At 46.4% G+C, this 27,851-nt stretch overlaps 3 protein-coding genes across 5 annotated transcripts; 2 read left to right on the top strand and 1 right to left on the bottom strand.

Moving 5' to 3' along the window:
• The first annotated feature begins 15,483 nt into the window (after positions 1–15,483).
• Positions 15,484–20,176, top strand: Nr1i3 (nuclear receptor subfamily 1 group I member 3). Of its 3 annotated transcripts, none has more exons than XM_059280289.1 (8): positions 15,484–15,620; positions 16,096–16,226; positions 17,756–17,919; positions 18,118–18,257; positions 18,443–18,588; positions 18,684–18,797; positions 18,984–19,089; positions 20,025–20,176. In XM_059280289.1, the coding sequence occupies exons 1-8, from the start codon at positions 15,484–15,486 to the stop codon at positions 20,152–20,154; spliced, it is 1,068 nt and encodes a 355-aa protein (XP_059136272.1). In that variant the 3' UTR covers positions 20,155–20,176. The 3 variants fall into 3 exon arrangements, with proteins under 3 accessions (XP_059136272.1, XP_059136271.1, XP_059136273.1); XM_059280288.1 differs by having other exon boundaries at positions 18,681–18,797; XM_059280290.1 differs by lacking the exon at positions 20,025–20,176 and having other exon boundaries at positions 18,681–18,797; positions 18,988–18,998.
• Positions 19,195–23,920, bottom strand: Tomm40l (translocase of outer mitochondrial membrane 40 like). The gene is made up of 10 exons (XM_059280291.1): positions 23,848–23,920; positions 23,377–23,626; positions 23,029–23,096; positions 22,641–22,733; positions 22,252–22,353; positions 21,998–22,103; positions 21,701–21,823; positions 21,512–21,588; positions 21,215–21,317; positions 19,195–21,080 (listed from the first exon to the last, which is right to left on the bottom strand). The coding sequence occupies exons 2-10, from the start codon at positions 23,489–23,491 to the stop codon at positions 20,941–20,943; spliced, it is 927 nt and encodes a 308-aa protein (XP_059136274.1). The 5' UTR covers positions 23,492–23,626; positions 23,848–23,920; the 3' UTR covers positions 19,195–20,940.
• Positions 23,921–25,367: 1,447 nt separating this feature from the next.
• Positions 25,368–27,304, top strand: Apoa2 (apolipoprotein A2). The gene is made up of 4 exons (XM_059280967.1): positions 25,368–25,859; positions 26,011–26,100; positions 26,571–26,712; positions 27,074–27,304. The coding sequence occupies exons 2-4, from the start codon at positions 26,049–26,051 to the stop codon at positions 27,195–27,197; spliced, it is 318 nt and encodes a 105-aa protein (XP_059136950.1). The 5' UTR covers positions 25,368–25,859; positions 26,011–26,048; the 3' UTR covers positions 27,198–27,304.
• The last annotated feature ends 547 nt before the right edge of the window (positions 27,305–27,851 follow it).

Genomic DNA, 27,851 nt, shown 5'->3' with positions numbered 1-27,851 from the left:
AAAAGTACAATTGAAGATCTATGGAAGGGTCTTGAATATCAGAGGAATTTTTTAACTTAGCCCCCCCGTACCCACAGCATTGCTATGGCTGAGAAAATGGCTCAGCAGTGAAAAGTGTTTGCCACATAAGCCTGATGACATGAGTTGGCTCCCTGGAACCTTTTCAGGTAGAAGGGGAGAACTGACCTCACAAAGTTGTCCTCTGACCTCCACACATGTGTCACGGCATGAGTTTCTCCCATCATACACACAACAATAATAAATAAGCAGATAGCATTTGTAGATTATTTTTACAGAGAAAACAGGGTTGGTTTTATAAGAGAAACACTAACAACAAGAAGGCCATGAGAGGGACCCTGCAGTTGCACAAAGTATAAAAACCTAGGAGACAGGAAAAAGGATGCATCAAGAAACAGACAACACTGGCCGTGGTGGCGCACGCCTTTAATCCCAGCGCTCGGGAGGCAGAGCCAGGCGGATCTCTGTGAGTTCGAGGCCAGCCTGGTCTACAGAGCGAGATCCAGGACAGGCACCAAAACTACACAGAGAAACCCTGTCTTTTTTTTTTTTTTTTTTTTTTTTTTTTTTAGATTTATTTACTTATTAGGTATACAGCATGTATGACTGCAGGCCAGAAGAGGGCACCAGATCTCATTACAGATGGTTGTGAGCCACCATATGGTTGCTGGGAATTGAACTCAGGACCTCTAGAAGAGCAGTCAGTGCTCTTAACCTCTGAGCCATCTCTCCAGCACCCCCTGTCTTGAAAAAACAAAAAAACAAACAAAACAAAAAAGAAACAGACAACAGGCCAGGCAGTGGTGGTGCACACCTTTAATCCCAGCACTCGGGAGGCAGACCCAGGTGGATCTCTGTGAGTTCTGGGCCAGCCTGGTCTACAGAGTGAGTTCCAGCACATCCAGGGCTGTTATACGGAGAAACCCTGTCTCAAATAACCAAAAGAAGAGTTCCAGGAATGGAGAGGAGAAGGTAGAAATAAGGATCATGAGTTATAGGCCAATATGGGCTAGACAATCCTTTTTTTTTTTTTTTTTTTTTTGACAATCCTTTTTTTTTTTTTTTTTTTTTTTTTTGGTTTTTCGAGACAGGGTTTCTCTGTGTAGCTTTGCGCCTTTCCTGGAACTCGCTTTGGAGACCAGGCTGGCCTCGAACTCACAGAGATCCGCCTGGCTCTGCCTCCCGAGTGCTGGGATTAAAGGCGTGCGCCACCACCGCCCGGCGACAATCCTTTTTCAAAAAACAAAAATCCTCATGCAGTCTAGACTTTATAGTCTAATAGGAAAGATACTAGCATGCAACAGAAAGGCATATTGTTTTAAGTGCTGTGGTAGAAGTCTAGGGAAGTGTGGAGTCCCATAAAAGTAATAAAAGTAATTGAAATTGCTGGGCGTGATGGTTCCGGCACAGGCCTTTGACCCCAACATTTAGGAGGCACAGGCAGGCAAATCTCTAGGAGTTCAAGGCCAGACAGGGCTACATAGTGAGACCTTGTCTCCAAAGAATTGGGGATGGGGGAAGAGAAGGGAGAGATAGACAGAGAGAGAGAGAGAGAGAGAGAGAGAGAGAGAGAGAGAGAGAGAGAGAGAGAGAGAGAGATTTAACGAGAAAACACCAGAAATGACTATTAAGAATAGCAATTTTAGTTGTTGGTTTTTTGTTTTGTTTTTTGATGTAGGGTCTTTCTGTGTAGCCCTGGCTGTCCTGGAACTCAGACATGACAGGCATAGAATTCATAGGAATCCACCTGCCTTTGCCTCCCAAGTGCTGGCAAAAATAGCAATTAAAAAAAAAAAAAAGTTAAAAGCCAAGTGTTGCAGGGCACACCTTTAATTCCAGTCTCAGGAAGTTGAAGCAGGCAGAGCTCTACAAGTTCAAGGTCAACCTGCTCTACATCTCAAGCTCCAGACCAGCCAAGGATACACAGTGAGACCCTGTCTCTAAAAACAAGCAAACAAACAAATAGCAAGATTCTGTGGAACTAGTTACAGATTCTGGAGATCTTCACACAGATGAGGATAAATAAAATAAAGCTGATAAAGGTACTTTGCAAACTGTTATCTTAAGCTATTAGATATTTTCGATTCTGACTTGTGCTTTGTGAATTAGGGGAGAACATAGAAGGTGGGAGGAAGCAGAGTTGAGACTGGACCCAAGTACAGAATACTCACAGTTGCTCTCAGAGTCTTGGGGGAAAGAAACACCTTTGAAGGGGAAGAAAACAGCTGTTAGAATATAGGGAGGCGGCGCTGGGGGTGTGGCTCCTTGGCAGGGTGCTTCTCTGGTCCTTTGATCCCCAGAACTGAGGAAGGATGAAGAAAGAATAATACTGTAGAGGTTATGGAAGAAAAGTGTCACAGAAGATAATGTCTATCAGAGGTTCAAAAGCAGCAAAGATATTGATAGGGAAAAACATAAGAGAAAGCCCAATGAATTCAAGAGACTATTAGAGATCACTAGTGAATTGAAAAAAAAAAAAAAAGATTAAAATCAGATTATAAAACCCAAATGAAAGGAGCCCTTCCTGCTCAGGGTGTTTGTGCCAGTACCTGGGAGGTCAAACAGAATGGAGCAGGCCCAGACTGGAAAGTTGGCTCAATGGACACCTGAGTAAGGTCAGCCAATATCAAATGCAAACAGGGAAGGTAGGAACACGGTGTAGCAACAGTTCAGAAGCCACAAAGGAGCCAGAATCAGCATGAGAGACTAATGGGCATCTGGCCAGAGAGTCGGAACAACAAAGGATAATCAGGTCTGAAAGACAGCAGCTAAAAGGAAAATAGGAATGCGTCCAGATGACACGTCGGGACTCCAGTGTAGCAAAGTGCCCTACACAGACAAGATATCCATCAAACATTTAGTGGAAGAATGAGTGCATTCACTCGATACTTGCTGAATGAATGGATAACACAAATCATTGCACGTGGGAAAAGCGTAAGTTTAGAATGAGACTATATTTTATTTTGTATTATTTTATGTGTATCAGTGTTTTCCCTTCATCTGTGTATACATATTATGTGTGTTGCCTGGTACTCTCTGGTGTCAGAAAGGGGGCATTGGGTCCTTTGGAACTGGAGTTACAGGTGGTTGTAAGCCAACGTGTAGGTGCTGGGAACGGAACCGAGGTCCTCTGCAAAGGTAACAAGTGTTCTTAACTACTAAGCCATCTCTTCAGCCCCTGGAATGAGACTTTAATTCACATCTTAGTCAATTTTTTTCCGCCCATAAACATTTCTATGTGCCTGAGGTACTTAAGCCTCTGTATGTCCCACCCAGGTGTCATGCTTTGTGCTCGGTTTTGTTTTTGTTAGTTTGTTTGTTTTTCGATACATGATTTCTCTGTATAACAGCCCTGGCTGTCCTAGAACTCACTTTGTAGACCAGCCTGACCTGGAACTCACAGAGATCCTCCTGCCTCTGACTCCCAAGTGCTATGACTAAAGGCATGCACCACCACTGTCTGGTTCACGGTTCATGCTTGCAATCCTAGCATTTGGGGGGCCAAGACAAGAAGATTGCCATGACTTTGAGGTCAGCCTGGACTACAAAGCAAGACACTATCTCAAAAAACCAAGCATCATAATTAAAAGCCTCTGTGAATCAAAAAATAAAAGATGCAGACTTCAGTCTGACTTGGTGGTCCATGGATGTGATCACAGTACTCAGAAGGCTTAGGTGGGCTATGTAGTGATAAATCTCACAAAGAAAAGGAAAGATGCCTCAGTAATTAAGAGCATTTCTGCTCTTCCAAAAGACCTGGGTTTGATTCCCAGCACCCACAACTGTCTATACAATGCCTTCTTCTGACATCCATAGGTATCAGGCATGTAAGGGATATACAGACATATATGTAGGCAAAACACCCATACACATAAAATAAAACTTGAAAATGAAGAAAAAAAAAAGAAACAAAAAAAGCAATTCTTGGGCTGGAGAGATGGCTCAGTGGTTAAGAGCACATAGTATTCTTGCAGAGGACCCGAGTTTTGATTCCCAACACCCAAATCAGGCAGGTCACAACTGCCTGTAACTCCAGCTTCAGGAGATCTGATACCTTTCTGGCCTCCTATACGTAATCACACATACACATACAATAAATAATAATTAATTTTTTTTTTTTTTGGTTTTTCGAGACAGGGTTTCTCTGTGTAGCTTTGCGCCTTTCCTGGAACTCACTTGGTAGCCCAGGCTGGCCTCGAACTCACAGAGATCCGCCTGGCTCTGCCTCCCAAGTGCTGGGACTAAAGGCGTGCGCCACCACCGCCCGGCAATAATTAAATTTTTTAAGAAAATGTTTTTAAAGCTCTATTTTTAAAAAGCAGTTCTTGCATATGGCAATGGCACACATCTTTAATCCTAGCACTAGGGAGGCAGAGGCAGGCAGATCTCTATGAGTTCAAGGCCAACCTGGTCTACAGAGTGAGATCCGGGACAGCCAGGGCTACACGGAGAAACCCTGTCTTGAAAAACAAAACAAAACAAAACAAAACAAAAAAAGGCAGTTCTTTAATCCGGCAACTTACAATTGATTGATAGTCAGAGCCTACAATTGTTCTTCAGTTAGTGCTGCGACAAATTTGTGTGCAGATATAACTTACAGGCCCCTAGAAGTGATCTGCTATACTGAAGGCTGAAGGGCCAGGGGGACCAAGGGAGAAGGGATTGAAAGCGGCAGGTGGGGGCGCGGGTATATGAGGTGATTCCATCTGAGTAAAACAACAAGGGCAGATGTCAGAGGTAAGTGAGCACAGCCTGTTCAGGGCACTCTAAATGTTTAAGCACATCGAGAGCCAAGTGTGATGTACCAGGTCAAGGCAGGGAAGGGACAGAATAGAAGAGGCCAGAGTGATAAATAGAGGCCAGAGCACAAAGGACTTTGTGTTACATGCTAAAGAGATTGGATTTCCCCCCCCCCCAAGGTGATGGAAATCAAATGAAGAATTTTAAGCAGGGGAGAGACATGATCAAATTTGCATTTTAGAAATAGCAACCATGGAGGATGGGTTAGGAGATGAGGCTGAGAGCAGGGAGAATAATTTAGTAGGCTACTGCAGTGGGGAGTGAAAAATGATGAGAGCCTGAACTCAGCGAAGAGGTAGTGGGCATTTAGAGGTCAGGGGACAGCAATGACAAATCATGACTTCTGGTCAATTTTAGGGAGAGAAAAGAGGTCAGGTGACTCCATCTTCCAGTTTAGCATCTGAGAGAGGGTAGAAATGGAAGAGTAAAGAAGGAAGACAGTACAGGAATGAACGCATACAGACCCTTTCTATGTTTTAAGCATTGTGCAAAGAATATTACGTATTACTTTATTCTTTACAACAAAGTTGTCTGGTAGTTCCCCAACCCCAGGTAAAAGGGATAAGAATTCAGAAAGCTTAACATTCAGATCTCAGCCAGCACGGGTGCTTCTCAGATCCTGGCCTGAGGTAGGTGTGTAGGGAGAAGGTGAACACATCAGGTAACTGAAAGCCTACTTTCCATGGGTGCCAATGACCTATGTAAAAGATTCCACTCTTGATCTGCTCCACAGAAGAGACCCCAAGGCTAGAGAAGCTGTTCTGAACATAGAAAACTAAGCTCAGAGAAGTGTGTTTCCAAGGCAGTCCTGTCTCAAAGAAGCACAAGATATCCTATAATCTCAGCACACAGGAGGCAAAGTGCCACCCTGAGCTACATAATACATTCCAGACAAGCTGAGGCTACATGAGACCCTGTCTCAGACAACAGCAACAGCAACAACAACAGAAGTACAAGGTAGACTTCTCCAAGAACAAGGCTCAGTCTAATTTCTAGACCCCAGTGAATGAACAGCCCCAGGCTCAAATGTTTTTCCTCCATTTGACCTCTCCCTAAGCATCCTGTGCTGTCTTAGTCAGTGTTCTATTGCTGTGAAGAGACACCATGCCACAGCAACTCTTATAAAGGTAAGCATTTAATTGGGGCTGGTTTACAGTTTCAGAGATGCTGTGGAGCAATCCTTTTCTACGTGATGAATATGTATTACTCTCATTGGTTAATAAAAAGCTGACAGGCGGGTAGCTGGGCAGGAAGTTAGGCTGGAAAGCCAAACTGAGAATGATGGGAAGAAGGAGGGCACTGTCGGGAGAGATGCCAGCCAGCTGCCCAGGAAGCAAGAAATGCTAGAGGACAGGTAAAGCCACGAGCCACATGGCAATACATAGATTAATAGAAATGGATTAATTTAAATGTAAGAGTTAGCTAGTAACTCCTGGCTGAGCATTTGTAATTTATATAAGCCTCTGAGTGATTATTTGAGACTAGGCAGTTGGAACAGGAAACATTTGAGTACACAGGGGTTTAGGGTTGGGATAATCTTTTTGTACACTGTATAAAGATGTGTCTCTGTCCTATAGGCCTCACCTGCCTATGGCACCTTCTGATTGGTTCAATAAAGAGCTAAATGGCCAATAACTAGGTAGGAGAGGATAGGTGGGACTTCCAGGCAGAGAAAGGAACTCAGGAGAAGAATCTAAGGCAAGAGATTCACCAGCCAGATGTAGAGGAAGTTGGACATATGGTACTGAGGAGAGGTAAGGAGCCACATGGCAGAACATAGATTAATATAAACAGACTAATTTAGGTTTTAAGAGCTAGTTGGGAACAAGCCTAAGCTAAGGCCAAGCTTTCATAACTAATAAGAAGTCTCTATGTCATTATTTGGGAGCTGGCAGTCCAAAGAAAGTCCATCTACAGTTTAGTCCATTATCAACATAGCAGGAAGCATGGTGGCATACAGGCAGACATGGTGCTAGAGAAGTAGTTGAGAGTTCTGCATTCAGATCTGGAGAAAGCAGGAAGAGAAAGACGCTGGGCTGGCTTGAGCTTTTGAAACTCCAAAGCCCACCCCCTAGTATCACACTTCCTCCAACAAAGCCACACCTACTTCAACAAGGCCACACCTCCTAATCCCTCTTAAGCAGTGCCACTACCTAATGACCACTCATTTAAATATAGGAGTCTATGGGGGCCATTCCTGTTCAAACCACCACAGGTGCCAACCTAGAAGTTTTCTTTTCCAATTCTGTAGTAAATTCAGCATGACAGTATCTGATTGCCAGGGCCCATTAAACTGGGTCTTAAATGTGTTAAACAATCAATAAAATGACAAGACCACTGATTCAGCTAGTAAGAGCTAAAGAGCCAGGGTCAGAACTTGAACCTAAGTTCTTAGAGTTTTGTTGCAGAGTATTTGGTTAACTATGTAAAGATGTGTTGCATTTGTTTAACTATGTAAAGATGTGTTGCATTTGTTTATGTTGTGGAATATTTGTTTAACTATGTAAAAATGTGTTGCATTTGTTTAATTATGTAAAGATGTGTTACAGTTGTTTATGTTGTGGAATATTTGTTTAACTATGTAAAGATGTGTTGCATTTGTTTAATTATGTAAAGATGTGTTGCTGTTTCAACTTGCCTGCCTAATGCATACACCTGATTGGTCTAATAAAAAGCTGAATAGCGAATAGCAAGGCAGGAGGTGTAGGCAGGACTTGTGGGCAGGGAGAATAAATAGGAGGAGAAATTTAGGCTCAAAGGAGAAAGAAAAGGAGATGACAGTGTGTAGCTTGAGTTTTCCTGCCTGGCCCACAGTCAGGGCAAATCTCTCTCACCTGCCAGTCCCACAGCCACTCAAACCCGACCAAGTAAACACAGAGACTTATATTGGTTACAAACTGTATGGCTGTGGCAGGCTTCTTGCTAACTGTTCTTACAGCTTTAATTAATCCATTTCCATTAATCTATACCTTGCCACGTGGCTCGTGGCTTACCGGTATCTTCACATGCTGTTTCTCATCGTGGTGGCTGGCAGTGTCTCTCTGACTCAGCCTTCCACTTCCCAGCTTTATTCTCCTCCTTGTCCCGCCTACACTTCCTGCCTAGCCAATGGCCAATCAGTGTTTTATTTATTGACTAATTAGCAACACATTTGCCATACAGAACATCCCACAGCACTTCCCTCCCCCCTTTTTTTTTTCAAAAAGGAAGGTTTTAACCTTAACAAAGTAAAATTACATATAATTTGGGAATTTGGGCGTAGCTTCTCTTACTACTTCCTGCTGGAGGGGGGTGCTGTATCTTATGGGGACACAAAGAAAATTTTAGAATTATGGAATAGTCCATGAGGCTGTATTGTCTAAGCCAGTTGCCTTGAAACCATTCTGGATGTTGGATCATCTGGGCCATGGTGTCATCAGAGACCTTTCAGGGGGTCTTGGCTGGTCAAACCTGATGTATCTTAATCTGGAACAAATCCATAGCCTCTGGCTTTCTGTGGGAACAAAAGCAGAGTCTCCTTTCCAAAGCAACATATCCTTATATCCAAATTTTGAAGTCAGAGTATCTTTAAAATATACATATTGGTTTAACTCAACATCTTTTACAATCAAATGTTTTTCTGCAGTTAAAAATCCCAAAGACAACACAATCCAGATTCTCTGTGTAATATTCATCTTTACATGGCTTATTTTTATATTAATTTTACTGTCTCTTTAAAGACTTTATTTTTTAAAACTATGTATTTGTCTATATAACTGTATATATCACCTTTTTTGTCTCTTTCAAGCCTACGTATATTTTACACACATTGTAAACTATTACATCTGAATCTGTCTTATTGTGAATCTACTGCTTTAAACTGCAGCAGCTGTGGCTGCTGGCTCTGCCCACCTCAGCTTCCCAACATGGCTACGTTTACCGCCAGCTCTGGGAGCTATCGTGGGTCTATACTTTTATCCAAGCAGCATGTAGCCCAAAAACCTCTTTTTTTTGTTTTGTACTAGTAAAGGCTAAATCCACCACTCAGCTTAATGTGCCACTTGCAGAGGCCTCATTCCTGCCATACTGCAGGTCGAGCGTGTACACTAGGAACCCACCAGTAGCTCAAACTGGCAGCTCAAACCGGCAGCTGCCGCTCATTTGAGAGAGACAATTAGGAACTGTTTTTAGCTCCGTTTTAGAATCTTTTGTCTCGGTTTTTAGGTGGAAACTCTTGCCACCATGTTGGACGCCATTTGTAGATGTAACCAACCTTTTTATTAAATAAGAAACACAGAACCAATGCAAAGAAGAAAGCCAAGAGATCAGAGCTAAGAGCTAAAACCTTACCCTTCCTCCTGCAGTGATCCTACCTCTCCGAACTAACTACCCCTGTGTTAAAGTCTTTATATAATGTTCCTGTTCTGCCTTCTCATTGGTTGTAAACCCAACCACATGACTGCCTCGTCACGGCCTGTCTGTATAGGCCTCCAGGTTTTCCTTGCTTGGTATTGAGATTAAAGGCATGTGTGTCCAATAATGGCTGTATCCCTGAACACACAGAGACTTACCCAGCTCTGCCTACCAAGTGCTGGGATTACAAGTGTACGCCACCACTGCCCTGCTTTCCTATGGCTTGCTAGTAGCTCTGACCCCCGGGCAACTTTATTTATTAACATACAAATAACATTTTAATACAAATAAAATATCACCATAACAATGAGACGCCAGAGGCCAGACAGACAGACAGACAGACAGACATGGAGGAAGCAGGAAAGTAGGACTTATAGAATGAAAGAAAGGTAAAAAGCCCCAAGGCAAAACATAGATGAATAGAAACAGGTTAAATTAAGTTAAAGAGCTAGTGGGAAAAGCATAAGATAAGGCCAAGCATTCATAATTAATAATAAGTCTATCTTTATTTGGGAGCTAGTTGGCAGCCCAAGGAAAATTCCAACTACAGAGTTTCTTTTTTTCTTTTTCTTCTTTCTTTCTTCTTTCATTCTTTTCTTTTCTTTCTTTCTTTCTTTTTTTTTTTTTTTTTTTTTTTTTAAGGCATGGTCTCATTATGTAGCCTTCGTTGTCCTGGGACTCACTGTGATTGAAGAAAAAAAAAAGCGAGGAGAAAAGGATTTTGCTTCAGCTTACACTTTACAGTCTATCATTAGGGAAACCCAGGGTGGATGTGATGTGACCAGTTGCTAAATTCCCTGCCTTGCCTTCCCTGAAACGATGAATTGTAACCTGAAATTTTATGCTGCTTTTTTGCCAGGGTGTCTTATCACAGCAGCAGAAAGGAGCTAGAGTAACTCCATAATTAAATTCCTTTGTAATAGGATCTCTCTCCTTCATTCCTCCTCCTCACGGTGTCTAACCACAGAACAGGCACTTGATAGTAGGTTGCTGAAATGTATTGTCACTGGAGAAGGGGATCAGGGACCAAATAGAGGACATTAGTCCTTCCCCTGTAGCCTCTTTGCCCCTCGGTACCACCGTCCCCCAATCAGCCATGCTAGACACCCAGAGTCATCATTAACTTCTCTTCCTCTTTTTCAACCCAGTGATTTCATTTCCTATGTATATTTTAACACTCCCTCTTCCCAAATGTCCTACCTCTGTTTTAGAGTAGGCTTAATCTCTCGCCTGCATTATGGCAATAGCTTGCTGGTCTCCATTTCCAGGCTTCCATCCTCACATTTACCTGTCAACCAGTCACCAAAGTGAGCTACCCAGAATACAGACCTGGCCATATCTTTCCCAGCTCACTCTTTAATTTTTCTTAAATTGCTTCATTTGTGTGTATGCATGTTTACCATAGGACATGTGTAGAAGTCAGAGGACAACTGGCAGAAGACAGTTCCCTCCTTCTGTCATGAGGGTCCCTGGGATTGAACTCTGATCATCACGCCTAGAGCACCAGTCACCTTTAACGCGGAGCCATCTCTCCAGTCTCGGATAAACGAGCTGCGGTGCTATACTCCTGCCATCCCAGAACTGAGAAGGCTGAGGAAGCAAAACTGCAAGAATTCCAGCCTGGCCTACATAGCAAGAGCCAAGACCTGTATTGCAAAAGAAGAAATAAATAAAGCTCCCCCAATGGATTCAAACTGCTTAATCTGACACATGTGATGTCCCAGTCTGGCCCTGCCAAATCTCAGCCTCATATTGCTTCTCTCTAGCCCTTTGTCCCTTCTCACTCTCAGCAAAAGTCTTACGCTAAGCAAGAAGCCTGTTCACGGCTCTACCATGCCTACCTTTGTGTTTCTGGCTTCTTGAACATCTCGGTTGCGCTCTCTGCTTGGATTTATTTTAATTTTCTTCTTACTAATTCTTCATTGTCTTTTAAAGATCAAGTCAGTTGCCACTCATCCAAGAAGGAGATGAAAAACAGCATCGCTCAAATCAGGACCAGGGCCCCTCTTTTGGTCATGTAATCCTCTGAACACAGTAGCACCATCATGGGTCTGAATATATTTCTTTATATCTGTTTAAAGGGCTGACTCCTTAATAGGTTTAAACCTCATGACTACAAGAGAGTATCTTACCCATCTTTTTATGTTAGAGTCTCAGTATTTGTGTTGTTGTTGTTGCTGCTGCTGGATTTGTTTGTTTGGTTGGTTTTTGGTTTTGTTTTTTTTTTTAAAGATTTATTTATTATGTATACAGTGTTCTGCCTGCATGTATGTCTGCAGGTCAGAAGAGGGCACCAGATCTCATGGTTGTGAGCCACCATGCGGTTGCTGGGAATTGAACTCAGAACCTCTGGAAGAGCAGTCAGTGCTCTTAACCTCTGAGCCATCTCTCCAGCCCGGTTTTTGGTTTTTTGAGACAGGGTTTCTCTGTGTAACCCTGGCTGTCCTGGAAATCACTCTGTAGACCAGGCTGACTTCGAACTCACAGCGATCTTCCTGCCTCTGCCTCCCAAGTGCTGGGATTAAAAGCATGCACCACTACTGCCCGGCTTCAGTCAGTGTTTGTTAATAGAAATAATTACTACACCATCTTCTGAAGTTCATGGATGCATGCATATATGTGTTACACATATGAACACTCTGGCATACACATACACATAAAATAAATAATTTTTAAGGCCTACTGTTGTGGAATAATCTTTTTGTACACTGTGAAGATGTATCATTCTGATTGGTTTAATAAAAAGCTGAACGTCCAATAGCTAGGCAGGATCTCCAGGCACAGAGGACACCGGGAAGAAGAGCAGAGATTCGAGGAAACACGAAGGAAGGAGGAAAGCAGAATGGAGGGTACATAGATGAGGTAAATGAGCCTCGGGACAGCACATAGATTAATAGAAATGGGTTAATTGAAGTTGTTTTTTCTTTTTCTTTCTTTCTTTTTTTTTAAAAAAAAGGCTAGCTAGAAACAAGCTTAAGCTAAAGTTGAGCATTCATAACTAATGATGAGTCTCCATGTCATGATTTGGGGGCTGGCAGTCCAAGACAGCCTGCCACAACCAGGGGTGGCTTTAAAGGTTTCAAAAGCCCAAACCAGTCCCAGTATTCCTCTCTCTCTCTCTCTCTCTCTCTCTCTCTCTCTCTCTCTCTCTCTCTCTCTCTCTCCCTCCCTCCCTCTACTGCCTGCAGATCTGGATGTAGAACTCTCAGCTACTTCTCAAGCATACCACCATGCTTCCTGCCATGATGATAATGGACTAAACCTCTGAAACTGTAAGCCATCACCAGCTAAATGCTTTCTTTTATAAGAGTTTGCTTGAGCCGGGCAGTGGTGGCATTCGCCTTTAATCCCAGCACTCAGGAGGCAGAGGCAGGTGGATCGCTGAGTTAAAGGCCTGCCTGGTCTACAGAGCAAGTTCCAGGACAGCCAAGGCTACACAGAGAAACTTTGTCTTGAAAATCAATCAAACAAACAAACAAACAAATATCAACATGGCAACCACAATATTGAACCAAGTATGGGAATCCTCTGATTACCAGGTCTTATGTGATCACACAGCTACAACCCATGAACTCAGCTCTAGGACAAGAGTTCCCAAATCAAGTTTAACTACCTCTAATTTATTAGAGGCTGTGTGTGTGTGTGTGTGTGTATGTGTGTGTGTGTGTGTGTGTGTATGTGTGTGTGTGTGCGTACCTATGGAGTCTAGGGGACAATCTTGGGTACTGTTCATTTCAGGTGCCACCCACTTTGCTTTTTGAGGATTTTTGTGGTTTTTACATTCCTTTATTTGGGAAGGGGTGCACATATGCCACTGAGCATTTATAGAGGTCAGAGGACAACTTGCAGGGGCCAATTCTCTCCTTCCACCATGTGGATTCTGGGTATCAAAGAGGTCATCATGCTTGGCAGCAAGTGCCTTTACCCACTGAGTCATTCACCAGCCCCACCTTGTTTCTTGAGACAGTCTCTCACTGGTCTGGAATTTGCCAACTCGGCTAGCCTTGCCACAGGGATCCAACTGTCTCTGCCTCCTTGGCATTGGGATTCCAAGTGTGTCCTACTGTAATGAGTCTTTGTCTGTCCCGCCAGCTCCCAAATAATGATACAAAGACTTATCATTAATTATGAAAGATCAGCCTATAGCTTAGGCTTATTCCTAACTAGCTCTTATACCTTAAATTAATCCATTTGTATTAATCTACATCCTGCCACATGACTCGTGGCTGTTACCTCTCCTCCCGCACATCCTGCTTGCTCTGAATCTCCTGGCATGTGGTAATATAGTGTGTACCCTCATAAACTTGCCTGAGGATCAGAGGACAGAGCCAGCCACTAGATTAGACATAGAGGTCAGGCAGTGGTGGCACACACGTTTAATCCAAGCACTTGAGATCACATGCCTTTGCTTGGGAAGCACACATGCCTTTAATCCCAGGAAGTAATACGGCAGGACAAAGAAAGGTATATAAGGTGTGAGGAAACAGGAACTCACTCTCTTTAGGCTGAAGATTTCGTAGAGGTAAGAACTAGTGGCTGGATGTGATATTCCACAACATCCCACTGTGCCTTTTAAAACAATGTGGGTTCGGGGCCAGTGAGATGGCTCATTGGTTAAGAGCACTAGAGGACCTGGGTTCAATACCTAGCAACCACATGGCAGCTTGATATTGACTGTGTAACTCCAGTTCCAAGGGATCTGGAACCCTCACACAGACATGCATGTAGGCAAAAACACCAATGCACACAAAATAAAAGGTAAATTTAAAAAAAAAAAAAAAAAAAAAAAAAAGCAGGTTCTAGGATCTACGCCCAGGGCCTATGCTTGTGCAGCCAGTGCTTCACTGAGCCATCGCCCGACGGCCTAGAGTTCACTTTTACTCACGTCTCAGTCATCCCAAGTAAGGAAGTGCATCGCTTTCGGCTTCCTGCCTAAGTGCTTAGTCTCCTGAAGTCCTTTTTAAACAAATTTTTGGGGCTACAGAGAAGGCTCAGAGGGTAAGAGAATTTTTGCTCTTGCAAAGGATTCAAGTTCAGTTCCTAGTACCGGACATGGTAGCTCGCAGCTGCCTATAACTCCAGTCCCAGAAGATCAGATGCTGTCCTCCATTATCTGTGGGTACTTAGGTGTACATATTAAAAGGAAAAAAATTAATAAATCTTTTTTTTTTTTTTGAGGAAGAAAGAGCCGGGCAGTTGGTAGCACATGCCTTTAATCCTAGTACTTGGGAGGCAGAGCCAGGTGGATCTCTGTGAGTTCAAGTCCAGCCAGGGCTATACACAGAGAAACCCTGTCTGGAAAAAAGGAAAGAAAGAAAGAAAGAAAGAAAGAAAGAAAGAAAGAAAGAAAGAAAGAAGGAAGGAAGGAAAAGGAAGGGAGGGAGGAAGAGAGAGAAAGAAAGAAAGAAAGAAAGAAAGAAAGAAAGAAAGAAAGAAAGAAAGAAAGAAAGAAAAGAAGGGAGGAAGAAAGAGAGAGAAGGAAAGGAGAGAGAGAAAGAGAGAGAGAGAGAGAGAGAGAGAGAGAGAGAGAGAGAGAGAGGGAGGGAGGGAGAGGGAGAGGGAGAGGGAGAGGGAGAGGGAGAGGGAGAGAGAGAGAGAATCCTTTGGGAACCTGGTGTAACTTTTATAGCTATCCCTTCACTATTGGCATACTGTATGTGAAAAAGCTTGCCCTCTCTCCCTCCTTCTCTCTCCTCAGTTTATCCAGGATCCATGTAAGAGGGGACTGTAGATTTAACCTAAAGCTCACCAATAGGAAAAACTTCCATTAGTCCCGATAAGTAGCAGCTTTTAATGAGTTATGAGGTCCCCACCTACCATAGTCCATCCCCATCTGCTGCCAACCAACAGTAGGGGCATGCTAGGAAAACCTCCCGCCCCAGGTCTTTGCCCTGGGTCCAAAGTCTGCATCCTACCTACATATGGCACAGAGAGTACCTGAATTTCACATGCATGAGACCTAGAAAACAAGGTTCCAAGAACAATCTCTAATTCCTGCAGTTCCTGAGATCACAAGGAAAGTAGGGTCAGAGTGGAGGCTTGGGGAGAGGCACCTCACACCAGATTTTGTGGCCTACATGTGACATTCTGCCTAAGAGAAACAGGTGAGTATTCTGTTGGAGGCCAGAGACTGAAACCAACATTTTTGCTTTAGTATAGACAGTGCTGGGGGATCGGGTGGAGGGTAGTTGTGGGAAGGGATTCCCCAGGAGAAGAAGAGAGTCTAGTGTGAGCCGGAGCTGACTGTTAACTCCCTCCCACATTCAGGAGACCATGACAGGTGTGCTGACACTTGAAACCATGGCCAGTGGAGAGGGATATGGGCCAAGGAACTGTGTGGTGTGTGGAGACCGAGCCACAGGCTATCATTTCCATGCCCTGACGTGTGAGGGCTGCAAAGGCTTCTTCAGGTGAATGCTTTCTCCGCAACAGAAACAACCCCCACACTCCTATCAGTCTGCCTTGAAACATTGGCACATCTCCAAGCTTACCGTGCTGTAATACTCTTAGAGCTAAGCTCAACTACCCTGTGTCTCGCACCCTCAATCTTGCTGACCACAACACTGCATGAGACTGGTGACAATAATAAAAGAGCAGGCCAACCATTTGTCCTAGAGACACAGCCTATTAGTCAAGAGCACTTGTTCAGTACACACTACCTGTAAAGTACCAAGTTAGTACTATACAAAGAAGGTTCCTGAGTGAGGGTTCCTTGTGTCCTCATGAAAATGCTCCAGCTACCTCCGAAGACCTTTGGACACAACTCCGATTAGCCTGTTGTTAAATCAATTCGCCTTTTAGGCCATACCCTTTCAGCCTCTTCTTATACCCACCTGCCTGTTCACTGCCATCTCAAATCCTGTAGTGTCTTTCTCTGTCTCACAGGAGAACAGTCAGCAAAACCATCGGTCCCATCTGTCCCTTCTCTGGAAGCTGTGAGGTTAGCAAAGCCCAGAGACGCCACTGTCCAGCCTGCAGGTTGCGGAAGTGTCTAAACGCTGGCATGAGGAAAGACAGTGAGTTGGCCCGCTACTACCCCAGGAATCCTTGGAGTGTGCTTCTCTGCTTATTGTGTACCTAATAGCTCTCATGTCCCACATAGCAGGCAGAGTAAACTTTTTGAAACTAATCAGATTATGCCACTGTTTCCAAAATATCCAGTCTCTCTTTTTAAAAATATGTATTTATTTTTCATGTGTATAAGTGTTTACCTGCGCCGGGCGGTGGTGGCGCACGCCTTTAATCCCAGCACTCGGGAGGCAGAGGCAGGCGGATCTCTGTGAGTTCGAGGCCAGCCTGGGCTACCAAGTGAGTTCTGGGAAAGGCGCAAAGCTACACAGAGAAACCCTGTCTCGAAAAAACCAAAAAAAAAAAAAAAAAAAAAAAACCAAGTGTTTACCTGCATATATATCTATGCACCACGTGTATGCCTGGTGTCCACAGAGGCTAGAAGAGCATGTCAGGTCCCCAGGAACTGAAGTTACAGATGGCTCTAAGTTGCCATGTGGGTGCTTGGAATTGAACCCAGGTCCTCTGCAAGATGAACCAGTGCTTTTTAACCCTGAGCCATTTCTCCAGTCTGTCTTCTCCCTCCAATCTCTTTTAAGGGGAATGATTTCCTCCATATCCCACTTCAGACTTTGTCTCTTAAGCCCCTTCCATACATTCCAGCCACATTGGCTCAATGCTATCCTTGAGCATATCAAGCATACTCTTCACCAGGACTTTCTCATTTGCCAATCTCTCTACCTGAAATGCCCTTCTCCTTCGTATTCACGTGGCTTGCTTTTTCTCTTCCGTCTCTTGAGGACACAGTACCTGCCATCTCATAGGCACTTCTTAGTTATTCACTGCTGCTCTCTCTAAGCCAGGTAGCCGTGCTATGCTCCCAACAGATAATGAAGCTGGCCTCCCACAACTCGAGTCAGCTAAAGAGCAGAGTCCCACTTCAGCATCAGGCCTGTCTGCCTCTCAAACTCTTGCTTTACAATATCACACTCCTTTCAACATGGAGCAGGGGAAAGGATGCTGTACAAGCCAAATGACATTGATTTGGGTTCTGCCTGTACCACTTATTTTATGACTGTGGAAGTGTTGCTGGAGTCTACGTTTCTGAAAAATAGGAAGCCTGCCCTGCCCAGGTTAGAGTTGCTGTATCCAGTGAAATCTAGCCACAGGACCTTTGAAATTACAATGCTATGCAAATATAGTGACATTTTCAATATTAAGACCCTTCTTCAATGTTCCCAAGGAGCCAAACTTCTTATACCCTTCCCACTTTTCTCTCCACCCTTCCCTTCTTTCCCATGGTGCATTGTTTTCTGCTGAAGTGTATCACAGATAAATATGAAGTTGGCAGAAGCGTGCAGGGATCCCCTGCCACCTGAAGACACCAGTTCAGTGAAGTCTAAGGAAGCCTCAGAAACCTTCCTTTCTTCCTCGGTCCTTCCTTACATGGGGACATTGAGTAGCCTCGACTCAAGGGGTGGCAGAAAGGTATCTCTGCTGCTCTGAACAGCTTCGTCCTCTCTCTTGCCTGACGCAGTGATACTGTCAGCAGAAGCCTTGGCGTTGCGGCGAGCCAGGCAGGCACAGCGGCGGGCACAGAAAGCATCTTTGAGTCAGGAGCAGAGAGAGCTGGTCCGGACCCTCCTGGGGGCCCATACTCGCCACGTGGTCCCCATGTTTGACCAGTTTGTGAAGTTCAGGGTGAGCACTTACAGGATCTGCCTTGGGTGCCTGAGGAGGTGGCCTGAGGGAGAGGGCTATGTACCGTGCCCTGACAGAGGACAGTTCTCCAGAACCCTAGAGTGGGCAGGTTCCTCAGCCAAACATCCCTTCTAAAGCTGGTGAGGCCCAAAGGACAGCCAAGGTTGAGATCTCTCACTCACGCACTGAACTCTACAGCCTCCAGATTATCTGTTCATCCATCACCGGCCCTTCCCTCCTCTGGTCCCCGTGAGGCCTCTGCTCACACACTTTGCAGATATTAACACTTTCATGGTGCAGCAGATTATCAAGTTCACCAAGGACCTGCCCCTTTTCCGGTGAGTATCACATGATCTTTCAGGAAGTCAATGCTGCATAAATCATACCGGTCTCTTAATAATGTCGCATATCCCTTAAACTTTCCAAGCACTGGGTCTTAAATTTTCAGCTCTTAAGTCTGTCATTCAGGCCTTTTTGACGTGCAGACTTAAGTCTGAAGTGCCTTTGTTTTCTGCCCACACAGGTCCCTACCCATGGAGGACCAGATCTCCCTTCTCAAGGGAGCAGCTGTGGAAATACTGCATATCTCACTCAACGCTACTTTCTGTCTTCAAACACAGAATTTCTTCTGTGGGCCTCTTTGCTACAAAATGGAAGATGCAGCCTATGGTGAGCTGGTAGAGCATACAGGGTATGGATCCTTGTGGTGTACGGTAGGAAGCAATGACCAGGAGGCTCCTAAGCCCCACCATCTCTCACAGTAGGGTTCCAGGGGGACTTTTTGGACTTGATCATTCGCTTCCATGGGACACTGAAACGACTGCAGCTCCAGCAACCTGAGTACGTGCTCCTGGCTGCCATGGCCCTCTTCTCTCCAGGTGAGAATCATCCAAAAGCCAAGGGACTCTGGCCCCGCCACCTCTACCAAAACTCAAAACTTTAATCCCTGACCATCTAGCTTCTAAACCCAGAGAGTGGGTCTATCCCATTCTCGGTCCCTGGACAATGTGAGGGTTCCCACCCGTGTTCCCTGCCACCTTGTCCTTCCCAGTTTTCCATCTCAGACAGGCCTGGACTGACCCAGAGAGAAGAGATTGATCATCGGCAAGAGGAGATGGCACTGATCTTGAACAACTACATTATGGAACAGCAGTCAAGGCCCCAAAGTCGGTAGGTAGGAGGCTGGGGCTCAGGTAGGAGGCTGGGGGCTCAGGAAGGAGACTGGGGGCTCAGAGGCTGCCTTGGGGGAAGGAAGGGATCTGAGAAACATTGAGATCAGGATGAATGCATTTTACTGCTGTTTCCTTTGGGAAACCAAGTACTTAGGAATCCAGGCCTTCCCTTGGGCCACCCCTATCACACATAGTTCCAGTATCCAAATTATTCATACTGCTGTTCCATCTCACTTTTCCAAGGTTTTTTGTTTGTTTGTTTGTTTTTTATTCAGTAGAGATGCAAAGTAGTAGCTCTTGGCCTGTGTATGATAGCATTCCTGAGATTGGTGATATCCATCACCTCACCTCTCCAGCTTTTCCAAACTAAAGCAAAATTTCCAAAGTCTTGTTCATTCTTCTTTTTGGCCCTCTCCTCTCCCTTGGGTCAGTTCCTTGAATTTTTCGGTTCCGTTTGAAGTCACGGTCATTCACAGTTTCATGGACAAAGCCTGTCCCTAGTTCAGTCATCCAGGCTCTGAAGTTCATGCCACTTCTGTTCTGCTCACTCCTTGATAAATCAGTTTGCTAAGAGGTGGATGCTTTTACCATCGAACAACACGCCCACCTCCTAGAACTCCATCTAGAAGGCCCCACCTTCAGATTCTATACAGCTGAAGTTCTGGCCAAGTCTAGCCATTCCTTTACACTTGACCTCTAAGCCCTGGGCTCAGGAAAAACTAGGCACAAAGAAGGAAGACAATGTTGACAGAAGCCCTCTTGGGGACTTCTGAAATTTTTCAGATATAGTATGTGCCATCCACAGCATGATTCTCCAATGTTCAGACTTAGCCTCCTTGAGGGACAGTTCAGGGGATGGGAGACTCAGGACAAGACTCCCAGCTGCCTCCTTTCCCTCTTCTTTCCCTGGTAACCCTACTACTCCCTCCAAAGGTTTCTGTACCCAAAGCTGATAGGCCTGTTGGCTGAGCTCCGGAGCATAAACAATGGATACTCTGATGAAATCCAGCGCATCCAGGGACTGTCTGCTATGATGCCACTGCTTGGGGAAATCTGCAGCTGAGGCCCAGGCTTGCTTCCTTCCCCAGACTCCCCAGACACTGGACTGGAAAGGGGAAATTGCTGTACCCAAGATGGGGACCAGCTTAAAGGAGCTCAGTGACAGCAATGAAATGCTGAACAGTAACTGTCTCTTCGTGTGGTCATCGGTGGGGCATGGAGAGGGCAGGGGGCGTGGAGAGGGCAGGGGGCAGAGGGTGGGGAGTTCGGGTGACCATAGGGCCAAAGTTGTTCTCCAGAGACACAGAAGATGGGAAAAAAGGAAGCCTCGGGGCTAGGAGGTAAAGTTCCTTCTGGGAATGGGTGGGCCCATTTTTCTGTCTTTCTATGGCCAAAGATTTAGCTCTTTAACCCTACTTTCCCAACCTTGGGAGGCCAAGGGATGGAAAACGGGAGAAATGGGGCAGGGAGCTGATCCCATGCAGATTTTTCTGCTCTGAAGGAGGAGCTAATATCGTAATCAAACAAAAATAACAAAGAAGAAAGTAGGGTGCGGGGAGCCAGATACATCCCTTAATCCTTCTCCTTCAGTCCAGAGCCATAGAGCTTGTGGAAAATTATAGTGGGGCTGATGGCAGATTTGGGAACCTCAAACCACTGCCTCATTGGAAAGTGATCCTGTGGCAAGGCTCCAGTTCTGAGAAGGACATGGTCCCGTCCCCTACTCTGCCCATGGGACCTAGAAGTCATCCAGCAAGGTAGGCTCTGGGGTGGGACCTAGTTAGTCTCTGGCCCTAGGGCATCGGACTCAAAGGTTCCAGCTGCTGTGGAGGTTGCCTCCAGGACAACTTCAGCCCACAGTGATGCTGAAGCCACAATGGAATCTGTTGCGCCAGTGATTGAGGAAGGCTCCGAGGGCCAGAGTGACAGGCAGGGGAGGCATCTTCTTCTCCAACACAGCACCTACACACCAGTTACTATCCACCAAGCCTGCCAGGGAAAAGAATACTGATGAGGTTGTTTTGCAGGACTTGGAGGAAGGAGTCAACTGAAGTAAGGTAGAGCCTTTCTCCTTGCGCATCCCCAGATTCCTCCGCAGTTCCAAATGTCAGAGTAACCCTCACCTCGAAACACCATATTGGCCTGGGGCAGAGTCAGGTGGTAACCAAAGGAGAAGGTTGTATCTTGTAGCCTTGTATTTGCCTCAAACTCCACTCCAACCTGAACCTGAGAAGCAGGGACAAAAATGAGGTCACCATGACTACCAGAAGAGTCCTGACAGAGCATCAGCAAGCTGAACTCTGTGTGTGAAAACATATGCCAATGTGAGAGTAGGAAGAATAATAGGCCAGCAGCCTGGGGAGACTTGAGGGGCAGAGTTTCTGACTGACTAGGATAGCGGATTAGCTCAGTAATCTTACCTGTTCATTCGCCCTGTGGTAGTAACTTGCATGGGCCCCACCTGACCCAACATTCAACGTAGCTACCCAGTGTACAGCTGGGGGGAAAAGTACAGAGGGAAAAGAAAGTTACTGTAGTAAATCCTGGCAAGGAACCCCAGAAAAGCCCAGAGTCGCTCCTCCTCACCCCTGTCTCCCCTGGTGCCGTACCTGAGTACTTCCCAGCCAGAGTCAAGATGGCCCCCTCTTCGCCTGGTCGTCGGTGGTAAACTAGCTCTCCTCCTAGCACCAGCCGATGAGTGATGCTCTGCAGGAAGTGAGCAACCATGATCACTGTGGAGGAGCGAGGAGACAAGAGTCAGGTTGGCACCCTTACCATCCTGTCATCCCCCACTCTAGCCTGCCCAGAAAGTTCCTTTTCTAGTCCCCAAACTGTACCGAAGATGAAACGGCATGATTGACATTTTTTGCAAATGGACGAGCAAGAACTCCGTCCCAGTCCCCCACCTGATTCCCCGATCAGGTCAGGATTTCCCAGAGTCAGAGTGGCGGTGTAGTCGTCTCCCCGATATTCGCCATCAAACTGCCAGGTCAGGAACTTGGCCTGCTGCGTCTGGTGAGGAGAGGAAGAGATAAAATACCCTTCCCTCTTTTTATGTTCAATATTGCCTCTGCACCCCCCCCCCCGGGTCCCCCAAGGCAGGATACCCATGAAAGAGAGAGGAGTGCCTCGGTAGATGGAGGCAGGAACTGTGGGTCACCTGGAAGACAGCCTTAGCTCGCAGCCGCTCTGCCAACAGAAGCAGGACCTGGGCGTTGAGACTGCCACTGCTGTCCATATCCCCCACCACGGTGGGGAACACCTGTTAAGGAATGTAGACGGTAAGGCTGAGATGGGCAGGTAGTTTTATTCACCTAACCTCGAACACTAAGGGATTTCAGGAACATCACACAGTGCCCCCTGGTGGACGTCAAAGACAAACTCGGGCATCTTTGCGCAGGAATCTCTTCTAGCCTCTCCCATTCAGAAGAGACACAGAGAACACAGTTGCTGGACACAGTTGCTGACAACACACACATTTCCTCCTTCTCGAGACCTACGCCCCTGTGGGGTTCTAGGGAGTTGACGCAAGTGTGATGGAGCCCTCACCTCAGTGGGGCTAAGCTGCCAGTCTCCTGCATAGGCGGCATGGAGGTGATAGCCTGGTAAACCCAGAGCACTCATGTGCACAGTATGAGCTACCTGAGGAAAGAAGAGACAATGGAGAGCATGACATTCTACTTCACTTCAACTCCCTACCCCACCCTTGATCTTTTTCCATCCATGAGATTCTTTTAAAAACCTCAACTATTCCAGCATATGCAGAGGGTCACTGGATTTTAAGCAACAAATCCCACAAGCAAAGAAAGGAGAAGGGACCCCTTTGTCCCTCATTGTCCCACATAGCCTGGCTAAGACTGGAGTAAAGGGTGTGAAGAAGAGGATCCGGGGACAGGCAGGGGGGAGAAGTAAGGAAGGGCCCGAGAAGTGGGAGCACCTGGAAATGGCTGCTCAGAACCTTGTTGACAACCAGCTTCACGCCCTCCATCTGTGCTGGAAATACATCTGAAAGAAGCGAGGGGAAGGGAAGGAATAAGTGCAGATAAGGACTCCTAACCAAGGAGGCTAGACTTCCCTTTCAGTCCCTTATGAAGCACTGGAGGAAATGACCTCCTTTCAAATCCTGCAACGAAACGCTCTGCTGTGGACGTCTGATCCTTCTTGACTGCTGGGTGTTCCGGCTGTGCTCTCTCCTTTCTGTTCGCGTCACTGGACATCAGCTGGACATTCCAGACCCCCACCCCCCACCCCTTCAACCTGAGACACCCAAATGCCAAGTGCTCACCTTTGCACAGCCGATGCAGCTCATCGAAGCTCCCGGGGTTGGGCAGCGGTTCCTCCCGACGGGGGCCCCGGCGGGGTAAAGTCCCCATCGGTGCCAGGCCCAGGGTGTTCCCCATTTTAGTCCAGGGGACAGGGAGGGTTTGGGGTTAGCCTGGGGAAACAATCTCCTGCTCCCTCTATCCTCCACGGGCTCCACCCCCCATCATCAGGCTCCCCAGTTTCAGAAACTTCCATATGGTTCAATGCTAGACCTGCAACAAGGAACAGTAGGGGGAAAGAGCGCCGATGGGAAAATTGAATCCCAGGCACACTCCCGCCCCATCGTTGATCCCTCACCCCCACCTGTCACCCCTGTCCGCTCTCCTATTATCTATTCTTAACCACCACCACAGGCTTCAACTAGCTCCCTGGTTTCTCTAGTCTTCATTCCCACGTCCCAAAGTTTTGCCCGCAATGGAACACTAGCCCTTACCATCTCAAACCATCCTGCTGCCCCTTTCCCCCAGGCACACCCCGGTCATCTTGATGGGGGCAGCCATCTTGAGTAATGGCAGAACCATAGCTTCACCCTCCATTTCAAGCATGGCCATGGGCGCCATCTTGGAAATGGGCAAAGGAAGCGCTCCAAGACCCAACCCACCCAATGATGAAAAAAGGTGCTTCAATTTCCCAGTGACCAATGGGAGAGGAGGAAACAGGAGAGTGGCAGGCCTGGCAGCCCCAGAGCTTCACTCCGGCGCTGCAGTGGCCAGGGGGAGTTTGTGGGTGGTACTTGAGAGTTGAGTCGAAGGCCACCTTACTGAGATCGCCCAGCCTCTTCAAGGTCGAGATAAACTTTTGAGCACTCAAGACACTAGAGGGAGCATTTTTGTCGCTTGCACCACTGGAGCTCCTTGAACCGGACACGAGAAAAGTGAAACTACCGTTTGAGTTTGGAGACGTATTTTGTGAAGAGACGCTCAGGGATTGTGAAAACCTAGTTCCCATTACTCTCAACCTTCCTGAAATCCTCTGGGGGAATCCCCACGGCCCTCCACCACACATCTCCTAAGGACTGCTGCTCACAAACACAGCTCTCCCCTGGAAAACAGAACCCTCCCTCCACTCCCTCCCGACTCTGGAATTCCACATGCCTTGCCTTCTTGTTAGAAGTGGAATGATTGTGAGGTTTGAGGGAGGCGGGCGGGTTGTGGGCAGAACTAATTTCTGAAGCAGCTGCCCTCTCTAGTTAGTCCTTAAAGGACTAATAAAATCCAGGAAGACGACTACAGCCTGTACTTAACACTCTTCCTCCCCCACCCACCCACCCCCCGGGGCCAGGGGCAAGCGGTAGTGTGCCCCTAGAACCGCTTCACAAGAGGAGAGCTGGAAAGGGGAACGATTTCTTAGTCATGGTTTTGCACCCCCTCACTAGCTCCCACACTTCCACCCCGTATGTTCCAGTGCACATAGGGTAAGCTTTACGCGCAAAGGGTGAAAGATTTCAGTCTCTACTTAGCTAATCCACAGGAAAGCTCTGGGTCTAGGGAATGTGCCTCTGTCCTCCCACACAATTAGAGCTGGGCCAAGGGCCAGGACCTCACTGATAAGGTGATCAAATGACCAGGCACCTTCGACCTGGACAGAAACCTCTTGACTATTGCATTTGGGAGCAGGAGGGCAGAGGCTATTTTTCTGAATTTGTTTTTTGCGGGGGTAGGGTATTCTCATCGATAAGAACCCAGGAGTGTTACTCTACATTCTCATGCCCCTCTTCCTGTCTCATTACACATTAACTCAAAAAGGGACAGAGTCAGCTGTACCTGTTCTGGCTTGTATTCCCCTAAGCCCCATTCCCCACCACTCCTTTTCCCTTATTTATTTTCTTTTTCTTTCCTTTTTTTTATTTTTTTATTTTTTAATTTTTTTAGACAGGATCTCTCTATGTAACCCTAGAACTCACTGTGTAGACCAGGCTGGCCTCAAATTCACAGAGATCAGTCTGCCTCTGCCTTCCCAGTGCTGGGATTAAAGGCACGCACCACATGCCTAGCTTCTTCCTCCTTTCTTTTGTTCCCAAATACCTCTTTGCCAAGTTGCTATGAGGGGGTGTGGGGTTGGGGGAATGCAGTCCATCCATTATGAGGTAAAGATAACAAGGGTTAAGGGCTTCATGTCAGAGCTTTCCAGAGAAACCACTTAGAATCCTGAGTCCCTGCTACACATTAACCCATCAACTTCAGCCCTCGGCCCCAAAAGAATAAATCATAAGCAGATCTTGGTCTTCATGAGAGTTTATACCCCCTGCCTCTCATTCTAACACCAAGCACCCCTTTGGCTTGTTCTTCCATCCGTCTCTCCAACTTGTTTACTCCGGCATGATCTCTGCCCCCTCTGGACTTGCTCTTCTCTGTGTCACCTGACAGGGTGGGGAAGTGGATGTGTATATAGCCCCTGCCTCCTGTCAGGCCCGGTGTAGACGCCAAGGACAGCGACACTGAACAGGTATGATGAGGGAGCGGGAGATGTGGGCAACATGTAAAGAGGATGAGACTTTAACCGTGGAAAAGGAAAGACTTAGGTTTGGCCTGGTGGGGGTGGGGGGATCCCCGAAAGGGGCTACAGCCCATCTGACTTCAGTGTCCTTTCCCACCAGCAGCTCGGTTCCTAGGCCACGTCCTCACTGCTGCCATCATGAAGCTGCTTGCAATGGTTGCACTGCTTGTCACCATCTGTAGCCTGGAAGGTGAGTTCATAACACGGAGAAAGGAGACCAAAGCGAAGAAGGTGCTGGGGGTCTTGGCTGCCCAACTCTCTTGTGCCTCTATAGCTGAGTGTGCCAACCAGAACTCAAGAGGAAGATCATTCCCTTTCTATCTTTTTTTTTTTTTTTTTTTTTTTTTGGTTTTTCGAGACAGGGTTTCTCTGTGTAGCTTTGCGCCTTTCCTGGAACTCACTCTGTAGCCCAGGCTGGCCTCGAACTCACAGAGATCCGCCTGGCTCTGCCTCCCGAGTGCTGGGATTAAAGGCGTGCGCCACCACCGCCCGGCCATTCCCTTTCTAAAGAAAAAAAAAAAAAAAAAAAACAAATACCTAGCAGGACACCAATGTGAGGAAGGAACTAAAAGCTGGGATGGATCTTGTGGGGTGTGAGGGGAGACCAAGATTCATTGCTGGAAATCCAAATGAAAAGCTCATGCAAATGTGTTTGTGTAGGGGCTTTGGTTCGGAGGCAGGCAGAGGAGCCGGGACAGCCGGATATGACGACCATGTTCAGTCAGTATTTTCAGGCCGTGGCTGACTATGGCAAGGACTTGATGGAAAAGGCCAAGAGCTCGGAGATTCAGACCCAAGCCAGGTAAGTCTCCAGGAGAGGGCTCAAGGGCTCCAGGACTGCAGAAAATAGGAAGACAGGAATTCTCATGGGAATCTTCACTCAGCGGCTGGGGTTCCAGAAGATTAGGTTTAAACTGGGAAGAAAAATTCCCCCTTACCCAATAGGTTAAGTGTATTCCTCAGACAGATGGGGCAGCAGGAAGTGGACCTTGGACTCCCGTCGTCTCTAGTGTCTGATCCCCTGCTGCATGGAAGGTCTACGCCTCCTCTTACAGACTTTGATATACCAGGATACGTCAGTCTGCTCTGACCTTCACTACCGACGAAGACCCTGTCGGTGACTAGGGCCCTTCACACTAACCTCTGGTCCTTCCCCTCCCCAGGGCTTACTTGGATAAGACACAGAAGCAGCTGACCCCCCTGGTCAAGACAGCCGGAACTGATCTGATGAACTTCCTCAGCAAATGGATGAACTTTGAGAAAGCAGCTCCTGCTGCTGCTAAGTGAGGTGTCCCCGGGCACCAGTCCTCCTGCCTCAGCTGCCCTACTGGCCTGCCCTAGAACCAATCTCTCTACCTTCTGCTGGTTTTCTACAATAAATGCAGAAGGATCAAGCTGTGTCTCGTGTCTTTGGGTGATTGGGAGAAGTAGCGAGTCGGGGAGGAGGAGGAGGAGGAAAGAAAAAGATCAATCTGTTTCTAAAAGGGGAAAGGGAGTTTTGGTGGGACCTGGGAAGAAAGGACTGAAGAAATAGATGATGGACATGATAGAGTAGATGCCTGTGATTTGTCACCAAACCCAAGGAGTGTCCCCACGATGCTCTGCAGAATCAGTGAAGGACATGGACCCAAGAAAGGAATGAAGGACTCACAGACAAAAATCCCTTGAGTTGGGGGTCATAGGAAACAAGGGTAACCCTCAGAATTTCTTCTTAAACTTTCTATGAAAAGATCATGGGTTTGTTTTTTTTTGTTTTTTTTTTTTTAAAGATTTATTTATTTATTATGTATACAGTGTTTGCCTGCATGTATGTCTACAGGCCAGGAGAGGGCACCAGATCTCATTACAGATGGTTGTGAGCCACCATGTGGTTGCTGGGAATTGAACTCAGGACCTTTGGAAGAGCAGCCAGTGCTCTTAACCACTGAGCCATCTCTCCAG

Source organism: Peromyscus eremicus, chromosome 15, assembly GCF_949786415.1.
Source record: "Peromyscus eremicus chromosome 15, PerEre_H2_v1, whole genome shotgun sequence".
In the NCBI taxonomy this organism is placed as follows: Eukaryota; Metazoa; Chordata; class Mammalia; order Rodentia; family Cricetidae; genus Peromyscus; species Peromyscus eremicus.
Note: the sequence above shows the minus strand (reverse complement) of the source record. Positions and strands in the feature narration are given on the sequence as shown.

What these genes read in the sequence shown, in the direction of transcription:
- Nr1i3 (XM_059280288.1), top strand. Translation starts at nt 15,484, where the DNA reads ATGACAGGTGTGCTGACACTTGAAACCATGGCCAGTGGAGAGGGATAT. An exon ending in CGCTGGCATGAGGAAAGACA is followed by an intron (nt 16,227 to 17,755) that starts GTGAGTTGGCCC and finishes TGCCTGACGCAG; the next exon opens with TGATACTGTCAGCAGAAGCC. An exon ending in CATGGCCCTCTTCTCTCCAG is followed by an intron (nt 18,798 to 18,983) that starts GTGAGAATCATC and finishes TTTCCATCTCAG; the next exon opens with ACAGGCCTGGACTGACCCAG.
- Tomm40l (XM_059280291.1), bottom strand. Translation starts at nt 23,491, where the DNA reads ATGGGGAACACCCTGGGCCTGGCACCGATGGGGACTTTACCCCGCCGG. An exon ending in GGCAGCTTAGCCCCACTGAG is followed by an intron (nt 22,354 to 22,640) that starts GTGAGGGCTCCA and finishes ATTCCTTAACAG; the next exon opens with GTGTTCCCCACCGTGGTGGG. An exon ending in GAGCTAAGGCTGTCTTCCAG is followed by an intron (nt 22,104 to 22,251) that starts GTGACCCACAGT and finishes TCTCCTCACCAG; the next exon opens with ACGCAGCAGGCCAAGTTCCT.
- Apoa2 (XM_059280967.1), top strand. Translation starts at nt 26,049, where the DNA reads ATGAAGCTGCTTGCAATGGTTGCACTGCTTGTCACCATCTGTAGCCTG. An exon ending in CACCATCTGTAGCCTGGAAG is followed by an intron (nt 26,101 to 26,570) that starts GTGAGTTCATAA and finishes GTGTTTGTGTAG; the next exon opens with GGGCTTTGGTTCGGAGGCAG. An exon ending in GAGATTCAGACCCAAGCCAG is followed by an intron (nt 26,713 to 27,073) that starts GTAAGTCTCCAG and finishes TCCCCTCCCCAG; the next exon opens with GGCTTACTTGGATAAGACAC.